The 14,687-nt window shown below is 48.0% G+C and overlaps 1 protein-coding gene across 1 annotated transcript; it reads left to right on the top strand.

Moving 5' to 3' along the window:
* The first annotated feature begins 1,971 nt into the window (after positions 1-1,971).
* GNPNAT1 (glucosamine-phosphate N-acetyltransferase 1) lies at positions 1,972-10,579 on the top strand. Its single transcript, XM_073638444.1, has 6 exons — positions 1,972-2,103; positions 5,116-5,280; positions 5,963-6,025; positions 6,146-6,273; positions 6,373-6,434; positions 8,687-10,579. The coding sequence occupies exons 2-6, from the start codon at positions 5,127-5,129 to the stop codon at positions 8,832-8,834; spliced, it is 555 nt and encodes a 184-aa protein (XP_073494545.1). The 5' UTR covers positions 1,972-2,103; positions 5,116-5,126; the 3' UTR covers positions 8,835-10,579.
* Positions 10,580-14,687: the final 4,108 nt, after the last annotated feature.

The following is a 14,687-nucleotide window of genomic DNA, read 5'->3' as shown; positions in this document are numbered from 1 at the left end:
GGAATTGCCATTATTTCAATAAAGAATTTTCTATCTATGATGGGAGATGGAACACTTTCTTAATATGCAGTATTATAGTACTTATGACTAAAAAAATAATAACGGTACATAAATGCTATTTTTGTGGCACTATTTTAAAAAATAATGAACGTCACAAATCAGCAAATAACATCGATATATTTGCTGTTCCTGTAATCTTAACGACCAGTAGAATACAGTGATCAGAATATTTATGGTGATCAGTAAATGGCATTAAAAAAATGGCATGATTTTTTTTTTTTCTTTTGGACCCATACAAAAATGTGACGCTGGAACCATGTTCACACTCTGATTATTGCTTTTTTTGCTGTTTCTTTTATGTCTTTTCCCGATTATTTGATGCATTTTTGGTGCAGATTTTAAGCAGCGTTTTTCAACCGATTTTTAATGGTACAGAAAAGCTTTGGATCTGCTCTTAAAAATGCAACCCTGTTAATTTTTGTGTTTTTTGTTTTTTTTTAAATGCATTTTTTTTTTCAAGCTCCACATAAAAGCCTACAGCGGAAAAAAAAAACACATACCAAAACTGCAGCGTACAAAATCGTCTTTAGACTCGAGAGTTTTCATGAAATCACATCCACTTTGCTTGGAATTGTGTTCACATTGAGCGTCAACACTGCATTTTTTTTCGTACGGAAATTCTTTTGCATTTAACTGTCCAAGGAAAGTGGATGTGATGTTATGAAAACTATACCCACTTTACGTCTAAAGATGCTGCTGAACTGTGTGCTGTTTTGGTGCTTTTTTTTTCTCTCCGTCTAGAGGCTTTGACGTGGCTTCTTAAAGTAACAGCAGTTTTTTATGGGGTTTTTTTTAAGTGCAGATTCAAATCTTTTCTGTACTATATAAAAAAAACACACAAAACACGTGGCTTCACTTCTGAAAGCAAAAAAGCATCAAATAAGGGGGGAAAGGGCATAACAAAACGCAGCAAAAATGCAATAATCAGAGATTGTTTTTGCTTAGTTTGGTGCGAACAAATGCAGAAAACACCAGTATTTCTGCAACGTGTGAACACGGCCTTACAGACATAGAAAAGCAAGATGTCGTATAGTGAAGCTACATACGGATGAGAAAGTTCTGGCGGCTCAAACTGTGAATGAAGGAACAAAAAATAACCCACAGGTCCCAACTAGAGCTGAGCAGGACGCACAGATGACATCGCGCTTCCCTGAGTGATCAAAAGCCACCGGGGACGCCGGAAGGTTAGAGACTCGCGGCCTCCTGTCCAGCCGCCAGGTAGCACTGATCTGGATGCTGGACCAGAGACCCATGAAGCGATCCGCTCATCTCTAGTCCTAACCGTCCTGGATACAGCAGACAGTCCCGGGTTTGGGTCTGCGCCCTGCAGTCTCGGGGCGTCTGCTGAATGTCCCTCACTGCCAGCGCCCCTCTGACAACTCCTCCTGCCAGGGGAGAAAGAAATGGTAAATATATGTGACTAGGAGAGTGATTAATATTTGCCGCAGGGGCCGTATTTTTATGTGGCATGGGTATATTTTTTCCTTTAGGTCATGCCGATCTTATGTCTGTATTTCGGGGTCTTATTGGGGCTTGTACCCCAGTTTGTTCACTGCCCCTCATCATCCTCCTGACCTTGCATTTACAATGTTTCCAATTTTATTTTACGCCACAAAATTGTTTAATTGGATTTTGTTTATTACTTTAGAATTATTGGAGGCAGATGGAGGATGAAGGGTCACGTGGGCCCCTGGTAGTTTTACTATTTCTCGGTCTCCCTTCTCTCATGAACTCTGCTCTGTTCCCCATTCTGCCCCATTTCCTATCTGGCTCCTGTAATGAACCTGTGAGGGGATGTAAACGTCAGCCCTGTCCCCACTAACACATGTTCGTAACCATGGCGACGCATAGGCGGCGTGGCGCATGTCATGACATCAGAGTGTGGGCACGGCGAGGCCGGGACGGAGTCCTGAACGCTGATTGGCTGCTCGCTTTGTGCCTGCCGCTCTGCTTCTGACGTCACGCCACGTCTGAGGTTTCCCAACAGCGCAGAGGCTCCTGGGCCTGAGAAGAGAGAGTGGAGCAGACGAGAGGCGATAACCGGTGAGTTCGCTCCCCGCTGCGGTGTTCCTGCTGCCAGACCTCCGGGGGGGTTGCTGTAGTCCTACTAATTGTCACCAACGGCTTGTCACCGCTCCATACCGGGGGGAGAGTGTATGATAGTGGGCTAATAGCTGCTAGTAGTGGCCTGTCTGCTGCTGTGGAACTACAAGTCTCAGCCACACTCCTATACTGTAAGGTTTATAGAGTAATGATCTAGTCACAGGTGGATGTGATTATGGATTGGGGGGCTGCAGACCCCCAAGTGGGGAAACTAAAGCCAAAGCAGGGGGTTTCCACTTCCTATTGATCATATATTTGTGTCTTATTTCACGTACGGCCCCTCTATCTATAGGCCCCTCCGTTCATACAGGAGACGTATACTCCAGAGCTGCTATAGAGGGGTATGACTTCTGTATAGTGGGGGGTAGTGTCACGGGACCACCAGAGCTGCGGAGGACCCCTTAAGAATCACTTATCACATCTGTACAGCAGGTTCAGATAAGTTTCCAAAAACCGCAGCGCAGAGTGAGAATGTAATACTGTTTAAATATCCTTCATTAAAGGGACGCTCCAGGTAAAAGTGATGCGCTGTCTGGTGCAAGGTATGAGAGGGAGAAGTGTGACACCAGTGCCCCCCTCCTGCATTGTGCAGTGCTCATGCACACTGGATGTCATAGAGTATTTAGAGTAGGATCTACGAGTAATCCTGTCCTATAGTGGTTACACTCGGAGCATCCAGAAGTTTAGGTACATGACACCCACCTAATGCCACCAATACGCCTTAATGTCGATAGCGGCATCTAGATGGTTAACAGTGAGGGGGTCTCTTTCTTCGACACCTTCATATCGGTGATCCTGGCTGTTCCTCCAGAGAAGGAGACTCTCTCGTAACTCTCATAATCACTCTCCTCTCTGGCCAAGGGATCAGAAATAGACGACTCTGCCATTAAAGGGAATCTGCTGTAATAATTGAATTGATGAAATTTGAAACTTTTTTTTTTCTAATTATTTTTTTCATTGGTAGAATAATTAAATGTTAATGTTTTATTTTTCTCCACTGTTATTAGAATACGGGAATAGTAAGTGGAGTGATAGGGTGTGTGATAACAGATGTTGAGCCTTTTAGGGCCATTCACATTGTATCATATCATTGTGTGTGTATGATTAGATGCACCTCTGTTATCAGATACCATTTACTCATCATTTCTCCTTATCTGTAGTTATCTGACCCCACCGATAAGAAGGGTTTGGATGCAAATGAGAGCATTGTGTTAAACTGCAGTGGATACCATTCTATGGGGAGGGAAAGGGGAATTCTTTTATTTTTCTTTCAATTTCTTTTTGATGTTTAAATACAGTCTGGCTATTGGACGTCTGCCGATCCTGGAACCCCGCTACTTTAGTGGTGGGTCCTGTAAAGACCACATTGGGCCAAAAACTGTCCGTTCATCTTCAATGGCTGTCAACAGAACACTAGTTCAGCCGACAGCTATTCTTATTTTTCCTGACTTAATCTCTGGGTCCTGGGGGCTCTCTGTGTCCGCCCCCTCCGGGTCCTGGGGGCTCTCTGTGTCCGCCCCCTCCGGGTCCTGGGGGCTCTCTGTGTCCGCCCCCTCCGGGTCCTGGGGGCTCTCTGTGTCCGCCCCCTCCGGGTCCTGGGGGCTCTCTGTGTCCGCCCCCTCCGGGTCCTGGGGGCTCTCTGTGTCCGCCCCCTCCGGGTCCTGGGGGCTCTCTGTGTCTGCCCCCTCCGGGTCCTGGGGGCTCTGTTCCCCCCTGCTCACCCTCCTTCACAGACAGTAGAGGGTCCCTGTGCAAGAACAATACATGGGCTTTTTGCAGCCCAATATCTCATCATGTATAATCCCACCTGCTTTTGAGGTAGATGTGACCCCTTATCTCTTGGACCCCTGCACCACTGCTCAGGTTACACCAATGGGGTTTTCGCCCTCATTAGGGCTATGTATGGTGAGATGTTCATGGCCTTTGTGTGTTAGATCTTGGTAACTGTGCAGATATATGATGGATACAATGTGTCGGTCCTGGATCAGATGTGGCACAGGGAGTGACGTATAGATGTGAGGTGGAGCTGGTGACAGGTCACCTTACAGGATCTGCTCCTGTGTGTCACATGGGTGTGCCGCTGTACATATCTTGCATACATGTCTTAAAGGGACAGTTGTGGACAGGGAGGGTGCAATAGTGAGTGCCGCTCACATATGTGCCTGGCTTGTTACAGTGGGTCACGCCCTTGTCACCAGTACTGTACCTGTGCCGGGTGGAACCTAATTTAATTTATTCTGATTATCAGCCTGTATTTCATGGTTTCTGGAGCCATTTTCTTTCTCATTATTGGAGCATAAGTTCATGTAAACCTTCGTCATCGCAGCAGCCGCAGTCTCAGAAATGTAGAAGTTGTAGGACGTTCTCCAGAAATGCTGCGGAGCCGGTGTCTGTGACATTGGTCCCCTGTGAATGCAGCCGCCTGTAAAATAAACAGTGAATCAGAAGAGTTGGGCAATTGCCATTAATGAGTCTGGTCCTTGTGAGTGAAGCATTACACATGTTCAGGATCGTAATCAGCTATGTGTTGAGGGTCGTCTGATCAGCCTCATGTGTGACGCAGCATTGTGCATGCTGCTCCATTGATGTAAGGGGACTCCGGACCCCCAACTCCTTTTAACATATTTTTTGCAAATACACAGACCGCTGCTCCTCTAAAATAACCATTTTTCTATTCCTGTGCACCTGTCTCTGCAGTGGTTTGCGGTACTTCTTGGGGCAGATTGGCTATAAATTCTACTACATCTGACGTGTGGAGTTTTTAGCCTTTTGCACGTAAACAGGAATCTGAGCAAAGACATCAGTGCGATCCGTCCGGTTTCATCCTGTGCACGAATGATGAAAGTTGATCCCTCGCAGCTGTGTTTGCACAGCTTATCACAGAATACACAGCAGCTTTTGTGTGTTTTATTGGGACTTTTATGTGATTCTTTCTTTGCATTTTGCTTCCAGGAGCTGCAGCCATGATCCCAGATGAGACCCCCTTGTTTGACCCCCAATTACTGGAAGAGATTGACTGGAGTCAGAATATGGTGTCGTTCAGTCCATCCATTTCTCCGAAAAACCCTGGAGAAGGGCTGGTCCTGAGACCACTGTGTACTGCAGACATAAATCGAGGTCAGTGCTTACAGTCCTTTGGCTGCCTTGTTATTATGGCATATCCGAGATCTCATGTAGATGTTGCAGTACGGGGACCCTGATCTGATCAGATCTAAGCAGAGATTGAGTGTGGAGGGCCGTGCCTGTGTGCAGCTTATTTACTTCTAGGGGTGAAATCCTTTTTTTTTGGTTACAGTCTGGCCTCTGATCATTATGAACGAGGTCAAGCGTCAGAACCCCCTCCCCAGTGCTCAGATTTTAGAAAGTAGAATACCGAGAAAAACTGCACAAAGTATATTACAAAGTTAGTGCTGTGCACTCAGCCAATGCTGGTTTATGCGCCAGAGATCCTAGACAGGTCTCCTTTAATTATTTGCAGATTTTTATTCCCCTTAATGCCTTCTAGAGATAAATAAACGGATTTTCAGGACCCTGATCCAGTGACCTCATCAGTAGTCCACGGCCGTCAGACAGGAGACCAGCGACCTGCCGCCTCTTCTGATTTGTAGATCTTGCTCGACTTTATCGTTTTAGCTCATGATGTTGCGTTGGGTCCACTAATCGGAAGAGGAGGTAGGGATGGAGGCAGGACGTGGGGCTACCGTCTGATGGCCATGGAATACTGACGTGGCTGCTGGATCGGAGTCCTCTGAATTTATTTATCAACTTAATAAAACTTGATTTCTCTTTTTAATTTCAGGGTTTTACAAAGTACTTGGTCAACTCACCAAAGTCGGAGATGTGACTGCAGAGGATTTTATCAGTGAGTAGGATTGCGCTTCCGTCTGTTTTTTTCATGAGAGAGAAGTCTGAGTAGTAGAAACTATTTGGTTTCTGGACCTTGAAATTCTGTTCTACTTATTAAAAATCTTTACATTTTCAGAGACCTTCGAACACATGAAGAAAACAGAGAATTACTTTGTGATCGTAGTGGAAGATCTGATTCTCGGGCAGATTGTAGCCACGGCCACATTAATCATAGAAAATAAATTCATACATGGTTGTGCCAAGGTAAGCGGGATGAGACATAACTAAAAAATAAAATTATATATTATTATTAGTGTCACATGACTGATGAGATGTGTAGTTAATCTGTGATTCTCCCTCCAGCGAGGTCGGATAGAAGAGGTCGTCGTCAGTGATCAGTGCCGGGGAAAACAGCTTGGAAAACTGTAAGTGGCTGAATATTAGACATAGTGAATATCACTAGAAATAAGGACAATGTCTCAGAGCCTGACATCATGGTGCAGGGAAGAGAGCATGTGGGCTGCTGCTCGGCGTGGGGAGGAAAGGGAGCGCGCGTGGGCTGCTGCTCGGCGTGGGGAGGAAAGGGAGCGCGCGTGGGCTGCTGCTCGGCGTGGGGAGGAAAGGGAGCGCGCGTGGGCTGCTGCTCGGCGTGGGGATGAAAGGGAGCGCGCGTGGGCTGCTGCTCGGCGTGGGGAGGAAAGGGAGCGCGCGTGGGCTGCTGCTCGGCGTGGGGAGGAAAGGGAGCGCGCGTGGGCTGCTGCTCGGCGTGGGGAGGAAAGGGAGCGCGCGCGGGCTGCTGCTCGGCGTGGGGAGGAAAGGGAGCGCGCGCGCGGGCTGCTGCTCGGCGTGGGGAGGAAAGGGAGCGCGCGCGCGGGCTGCTGCTCGGCGTGGGGAGGAAAGGGAGCGCGCGCGCGGGCTGCTGCTCGGCGTGGGGAGGAAAGGGAGCGCGCGCGCGGGCTGCTGCTCGGCGTGGGGAGGAAAGGGAGCGCGCGCGCGGGCTGCTGCTCGGCGTGGGGAGGAAAGGGAGCGCGCGCGCGGGCTGCTGCTCGGCGTGGGGAGGAAAGGGAGCGCGGGCTGCTGCTCGGCGTGGGGAGGAAAGGGAGCGCGGGCTGCTGCTCGGCGTGGGGAGGAAAGGGAGCGCGGGCTGCTGCTCGGCGTGGGGAGGAAAGGGAGCGCGCGCGCGGGCTGCTGCTCGGCGTGGGGAGGAAAGGGAGCGCGCGCGCGGGCTGCTGCTCGGCGTGGGGAGGAAAGGGAGCGCGCGCGCGGGCTGCTGCTCGGCGTGGGGAGGAAAGGGAGCGCGCGCGCGGGCTGCTGCTCGGCGTGGGGAGGAAAGGGAGCGCGCGCGCGGGCTGCTGCTCGGCGTGGGGAGGAAAGGGAGCGCGGGCTGCTGCTCGGCGTGGGGAGGAAAGGGAGCGCGCGCGCGGGCTGCTGCTCGGCGTGGGGAGGAAAGGGAGCGCGCGCGCGGGCTGCTGCTCGGCGTGGGGAGGAAAGGGAGCGCGCGCGCGGGCTGCTGCTCGGGGTGGGGAGGAAAGGGAGCGCGCGCGCGGGCTGCTGCTCGGGGTGGGGAGGAAAGGGAGCGCGCGCGCGGGCTGCTGCTCGGGGTGGGGAGGAAAGGGAGCGCGCGCGCGGGCTGCTGCTCGGGGTGGGGAGGAAAGGGAGCGCGCGCGCGGGCTGCTGCTCGGCGTGGGGAGGAAAGGGAGCGCGCGCGCGGGCTGCTGCTCGGCGTGGGGAGGAAAGGGAGCGCGCGCGCGGGCTGCTGCTCGGCGTGGGGAGGAAAGGGAGCGCGCGCGCGGGCTGCTGCTCGGCGTGGGGAGGAAAGGGAGCGCGCGCGCGGGCTGCTGCTCGGCGTGGGGAGGAAAGGGAGCGCGCGCGCGGGCTGCTGCTCGGCGTGGGGAGGAAAGGGAGCGCGCGCGGGCTGCTGCTCGGCGTGGGGAGGAAAGGGAGCGCGCGCGGGCTGCTGCTCGGCGTGGGGAGGAAAGGGAGCGCGCGCGGGCTGCTGCTCGGCGTGGGGAGGAAAGGGAGCGCGCGCGGGCTGCTGCTCGGCGTGGGGAGGAAAGGGAGCGCGCGGGTTTAGATGTTAGGAGAAAGTGCTGTTTCTGGTCCACCTGCCCCCGAACAGCTTTCACCTGCAAGGACTTGTGCTAGTGCCCTTATTACAGTATTCAATAGAATTATTTAATGGGTAGGTGACCGACCTTTGGGGACCTCCAATGATCCTGAGAAATAAAGGGCTGCTTTTGATGCTGATTTCTCTTCACTGCGTTATTCCTGCAGAGCAGCGCCCCAGACGCCAGCTGGGCTCCATTTAGTGGGATGCCGCTCTGCAGGTCCCTTAAGTTCAGTGATGATTCAAGCCCCAAGCAGTCAGGTGCTCTCATTACTTGATAAGATGGCACTGTCCCTTTTAAGAAGACCAGTCTGTTATTCTGACATGTCAGTCTTAGTAAATAATTGCATTCTGCATAATAGAACAATTTTGAGAATGAATGAAGCGGATTTCGCCAATAAGATTTATTACAAAGCCTCTTATTATCACGTTCTCTATTGATTTATGAAACAATAATAATAATAATTAAGTGACTGTTACTCTTTAAGTAAAATGATCATAAACTTTTTATCTTTCTGCTACATGTGCTGTTTTTAGAATTTTTTCTTTTATCTTTCCCGTTTCCTCCAGGCTGTTGTCTGTTCTTACTTTGCTAAGTAAAAAGCTCGACTGTTACAAGGTCACGCTGGAGTGCAAGCCCAACAACGTGGCCTTCTATAAGAAGTTTGGTTACACCGCCTCCGATGAAACCTACATGCAGTGTCGATTCTTTGATTGACGACAACCGGAAAATAAAAAATAAACTTGCCAAAGCGACCGATGGAAGAAAACTGTTCCGGGAAAGTGGTTGCTGTTAGAAAACCTGTAAATAATACAATTTCTTTTACATGTACAAAAATGGATTTTCCTACGATGGAATTTTGTATTTTATGTAAAAAAAAAATGGTCCGGGGTCGGGTAAAGCGTTTTCACAATTTAGGAATCTTCACCGGTCTGTTCATTTCTCTCGCTCCGCTAACAATCCGTTAAAATTTTAGTTGCTGAATTGTGAAAACCTTTTTCCCTGAACCCATCTATTTTGTGATATCTTTCAGAATTGTAATTTTATTTTTTTGGGGATTGTAGCTTTTTCTTGTTCAATGAGGTTGCTGGGATTTTTTTTATATATGAATGTACAATAAAGCTCAGGGCAAAAGTGATCCATTGAGTAATGCCGATTGCAGGGGCGAGGAACGACAATGTGATGCTTCACCGCTGCAAGGCAGAACGTATTGGATCAATTTTGCCAGAGAAAAATGTATATTTTTTATTCTGTTACATAGGTATTCTATAATCCAGTGGTCTCCAAACAGTGGTGTCCCAGCTACATGATGAGAGTTGTAGTATCACCACACATTGCAGATCACTGATGAGAGAGCGCTTAAAGGGGTTGTCCAACTTTGGGGCCAATTTTTATTTATTATTTAAATTCATGTATTTGGGGTCAAAATTCATTTTTGCAGTTGGATTACGTTAAGAACTTTGCACCATTTGGCTTTTACAGGCTCTTTGTTTCCTGGTATATTCAACTTTGATGTGGTCAGTGGTCCTAAATCAGCTGAGAGGAGCTCAGAAAAAGACAGATAATGCTTACAAGCTCCCCATCAGACCGTCATAACGGGCCAACTGACTGATTCTCAGTTAACTCAGTAAGCAACCTACAATAGGCAGTGCAGCACAGAGGCCATAGAAGGCAAATAGTGATGACTTTTAATGAATTCCAATTGCAAATATTATTATACACCAAGAACAGCTTCTAAATAGAAGAAAAACTCTTGTTGCAAAGGTGGGCAAGCCCTTTAATTCAAAATGGTGATTCTTCTCTTTATGGTTCAAGGCTTTTTTTTTTTTTTTTTTTTTTAGTATGTGTTAGCGTGGTCTGTCCTTTGAGGGGAACTTAAGGGGATATTCCAGTGCATAGGTAATAAATATTTATGGTTGGTATATTCCTTTAAGACATATCTGTCACCTGTCAGACGCAGCCCTTTAGTGTGGTAGGAAGAACATTTTATATTCTTGACACTGGACTTAGGAGTCCGGTATTCCCTGCTAAGGGAAGCTAGACTCCTAACCCAGCCACATTAACATGTCATTTTTTACATCACTCTGTTTTTGCTGTGCCCAAAGAGAACAGAATATCAGAGGTGACCTGTCCCTTTAAGAATAATTTCCATCCCTAATGTAAAATTACTCACTACTAAACAATAAGTTTAAATAGCAGCCAAAGTTTAATTGTGTTTCTTTTACTTTTAGATTGATTGCCTCCCTCACGTCCTCTCTGTGATGGTGGCCATATTGTAATAGGAATAACAGGAAGTGCAGCTTATCGGTATGCTCACATAAGCCACAGATTTACCTAAAGTTCATTCAGATGCACAAAAACCCCAATATGGCTGCACTTCCTGTTGCCACTTTAACAATATGGCTGCACTACCTGTTGCCACTTTAACAATATGGCTGCACTACCTGTTGCCACTTTAACAATATGGCTGCACTACCTGTTGCCACTTTAACAATATGGCTGCACTACCTGTTGCCACTTTAATAATATGGCTGCTACATATAAATAGAAAAAAGCAATATATCTAAAGGTAAAAGAAATATAATGGCCAAACTTTGACTGCCTCTCCAACTCATGGTTTACTAATATATATGTATCCGGGTTTACATTTCAGGTGAAAATCCACTCTAATTTTTAGTTGTTATAGTCATTTATCATTAGAGTGGTACATCCGATATTAAAAACATAATATAGTGGGATCATTCCATAAGCAACATATCACCTATCCACCAATAGGTGACATACATGATTGCTGGTGGTCCAGCCACTGAAACCCTCAAAGAAAGCAAGAAAGGGGGGAAGCAGTATCCTGTGTGAATGAATAGTGAGCATGTGCGACCACTGCCCCATTCACTGTGTACAGGAGTGGTGGTCGCACGTGCTCAATTCCATTCACACTGATCCCCATGTTCTTGTGATCCGTGGTGGTCCCTGCACTCTGCGCCTCAGTGATCACATGTTTACACCTATATTGTGAGTACGCGATGAATGTTGTTTACGGGACAACCCCTTTAACACGGAGAATAATTCTATAAATACAAAGAAGCCAGAAAACTTCTTGTAATATTAGAAGTGTAATTTATTAGATGGTTTCTAGTAAGAGACACAAAGGGTTGTTAGTTTTTTTGTTGTTTTATTTTTATTTATTTTTTTTGGGGGGGGGGGTCGATTTAAGTCTAATTCCGGTGGTCTCTCCTCCCCAGTTGTTGTAAAACTGCACAGAATCCTGGGAGTTGTAGTTTTGCAGCAGCTGAAGAGCTGCGGGACTTCTACCAAATGTTTACTGCGGGAATGTGGAATTTCAGGGCAAGTTGTAATGTAAGGCCACACTCAGATGATTGCTTCTGTGATTAGATGGACTTTATAATATTTTTTTTTGTTTAGAAATATAAAGGACAAGTTCAGGGAACCTTTTTTTTTATTTTATTTTTTTTACTTTTAATGCTTGTTATTTTGGCTAAAAATAATTATTATAATAGGGTTTCATTAGATTTAGGACAGCCTCTATGAATCACAGTACATAGCAGACTGCAGAATGACCGAAATATATGTACTTCTTTATAGTTTAAACATTTTTACATTAGGTTTCAGTAAAGATTTTTGAGCGGCTGCCATGTACTGTGCTACATAGCGGATGTAGAAAACAGTCTGAAGAATGAGTTGGCAGTGAATCGGTTAGTGAGTTCACTCTCTGGCTTGTAGCAAATATATATATATTTGTGTGTGTATATTACATACTATTTCAGATTGAAAATTAACTATCATTGAGAATAGAGATAACAGCTACAGGTCAGAGAGCGAGCTCACTGACCAATTCACTGCTGACTCCTGCTGCATCCTTCTGTGTACTATGTTAAATATAGGGCTTCATTGAAAATTTTGGGTCATTTGACTGCTACATCCTCCATTTCAAAAAAAAAAATTTTAGTCTTAAATATATTTAAGTAAAAAAAAAAAAGTCCGTGTCCTGTGAACATATTACTAGTTTTAACATTTTCTCTCTTTCGGAATGTTAACTTATTGAGGTTTATTTAAGACACAAATTATTATTTTTATTTTTTTTTTTATATTTAAAAAAATTAAAAAAAACTTGCCTAAATCAGTCGCCGGGCGCATTATTGTCTTTTCAACTTTGCTCACTCACTGACCCATCAGGTCATATTGACTTACTAGGGAGAGGTCCAAATTGGAAAATCCTCTTGAAATCAGAGCAGAGCGCGCAGCACAGAGAGGCCTCGGCCTGGTGCTCTGTGTATTAGATTGGTCGCCCTTTAATGCTGTATTACCTGAGCAATAGTAGCTCCTGATAAAGGGAACCTGCCGGGTTGGACATACAGTGTGGTCTGTGGTATAGAGGAGACGCTGAGCAGAATGATATATACGGGTTTATTGGAAAAAGTTCAGTATAACTTGTATTTTATTGGAATCACCGGTGTTTTTGTGCATCCTGTGATTGGTCCTACTAATGATTGACAGCTCATTGCATGGACAGAAGACTGTCAGTCGCTGAAAATGACCGCCCACTTGACTCTTCATTGAAATCCCTATACTCGCCCACATGGAGAAACCTGGCAGTCATGGGGGGCCGGTTGAGGTGAAGCCACCAGGGAAATGCTACCGTCTCGTCATCCGAGGTGCTTAGTCCCCAGCCGGCTTTCCAAAGTATGTTTTGACCTGTCGCAGCGTTTCAGAGCAGATCGCACGCGGCGGCATCGGATTATTGCTGCCTGTGGTTCCGGCAGTAGCAAATAAATGACAGGTTCCCTTTTCGTCTACCTTCTCACACTTCAACAGATATCATGTACATGCTGCAAAATATATTTTCAGGGTAAATTGACAAATGCTGCAGGTTGCGATCTACGGCAGCGTCTATTTTAAGCTGTGGATGTAGATGCAATTTTTACACTTAGCAATGCAAAGGATGAAATGTGCGGCATCCCTGCTCCTTCTTCTCAACGACCGGTTCACAGAGGAGATGCGGTGGAAGAAAGGAGCTTAAAGGCGTTATCTGGTGCTATTCACTTCTGCATCAGGTGTCACGACCCTACACATTATTATTATAGCACCATTTATTCCATGGCGCTTTACATGTGCAAAAGGGGTATACATAATGAAAAAAATAAAAAAAACAGGTACAATAATCATGAACTATACAAGTCGCTGACTGGTACAGGAGGAGAGAAGACCCTGCCCGCGAGGGCTCACGGTCTACAAGGGATGGGTGAGGATACAGTAGGTGAGGGCAGAGCTGGTCGTGCAGCGGTGTGGTGGAGCGGTGGTTACTGCAGGTTGTAGGTGTAACGGGTCCGGGAGGCGGAACCTCTGAGCTACTATACAAGGGGGCGGCCCTTGTAAGGGAGCGGGTGGCAGTCTCTGGGTGAACGGACAGGGAGTTACGGCAAGTGATCAGGGCAGTCTCTGGGTAAGGGGTAGGTACGACCTGTGATGGCGGAGCCTCTGGGTAGGCTAGCAGGCAGATGGTAGATGTGTGCTCCCAGGTGAGCAAGCGAGAGTCTCTGGAATAGCAGGTGGTCACGGCACGTGACGGCGGAACCTCCGGGCTGGCAGGCAGGTAGGTAACGGAGAAGCGCTCCCAGGTGAGCGGGCAAGAGTCTCTGGAATAGCTGGTGGTCACAGCACGTGACAGCGGAGCCTCCGGGCTGGCAAGCAGGCAGGTAACGGAGATGCGCTCCCAGGTGAGCGGGCAAGAGTCTCTGAGATAGCTGGTGGTCACAGCACGTGACAACGGGACCTCCGGGCTGGCAAGCAGGCAGGTAACGGAGATGCGCTCCCAGGTGAGCGGGCAAGAGTCTCTGAGATAGCTGGTGGTCACAGCACGTGACAACGGAGCCTCCGGGCTGGCAAGCAGGCAGATAACGGAGAAGCGCTCCCAGGTGAGCGGGCAAGCTGGTCCATAGACAGACTGACCGGAGTAGTAAGGCAGACCGTCGGACCTCAGGCAAGCAGGCAGGTAGCTGATATGCACTCCCAGGTGAGCGGGCAGGCTGGTCCTTTAGACAGACTGACAGGAGTAGTAAGGCAGACCGTCGGACCTCAGACTGGCAGACAGGTAACAAGTATTCAGGCAGGAATCAGGCAGGTAACTAGCAGGAAACTGGCAGGAAACTGGCAGGTAACTGGCAACGGGACCTGAGGGGCTGAAGCACAGGTGAGACACAGGTGCAAACAACATTGCTCGGGCACCTCCATTTTGGAGGAGGTGCCTTATATATGATGAAGTCCTCCGGCCATTGGCCGGGGACTCCTTAGGACGGCGCGCGCGGCCCCTTTAAGAGGAGGGGAGCGCGCGCGCGCCCTAAGCACAGGGGCCGGGAAGGAGCGCGCGCTGAGAGCAGAGCGGGAGGAGGACGCCGGGAAGGAGCGCGCGCTGACAGCAGAGCGGGGAGAGGACGCCGGGCACGGAGCAGAGCGGTGAGGGGAGCAGCGTCCCTGCCTAGCAGAGGGCAGGGACGCCAGCGCTACAGTACCCCCCCCTTTAGGCCCCCCCTTTTTTAGGCCAGACAGAAATTT

The sequence above is a fragment of the Phyllobates terribilis genome, unplaced genomic scaffold, assembly GCF_046119375.1.
Source record: "Phyllobates terribilis strain yellow unplaced genomic scaffold, ASM4611937v1 Scaffold_7__3_contigs__length_470593459, whole genome shotgun sequence".
Taxonomy (NCBI): Eukaryota; Metazoa; Chordata; class Amphibia; order Anura; family Dendrobatidae; genus Phyllobates; species Phyllobates terribilis.
This window is presented reverse-complemented; position numbering and strand designations above follow the sequence as displayed.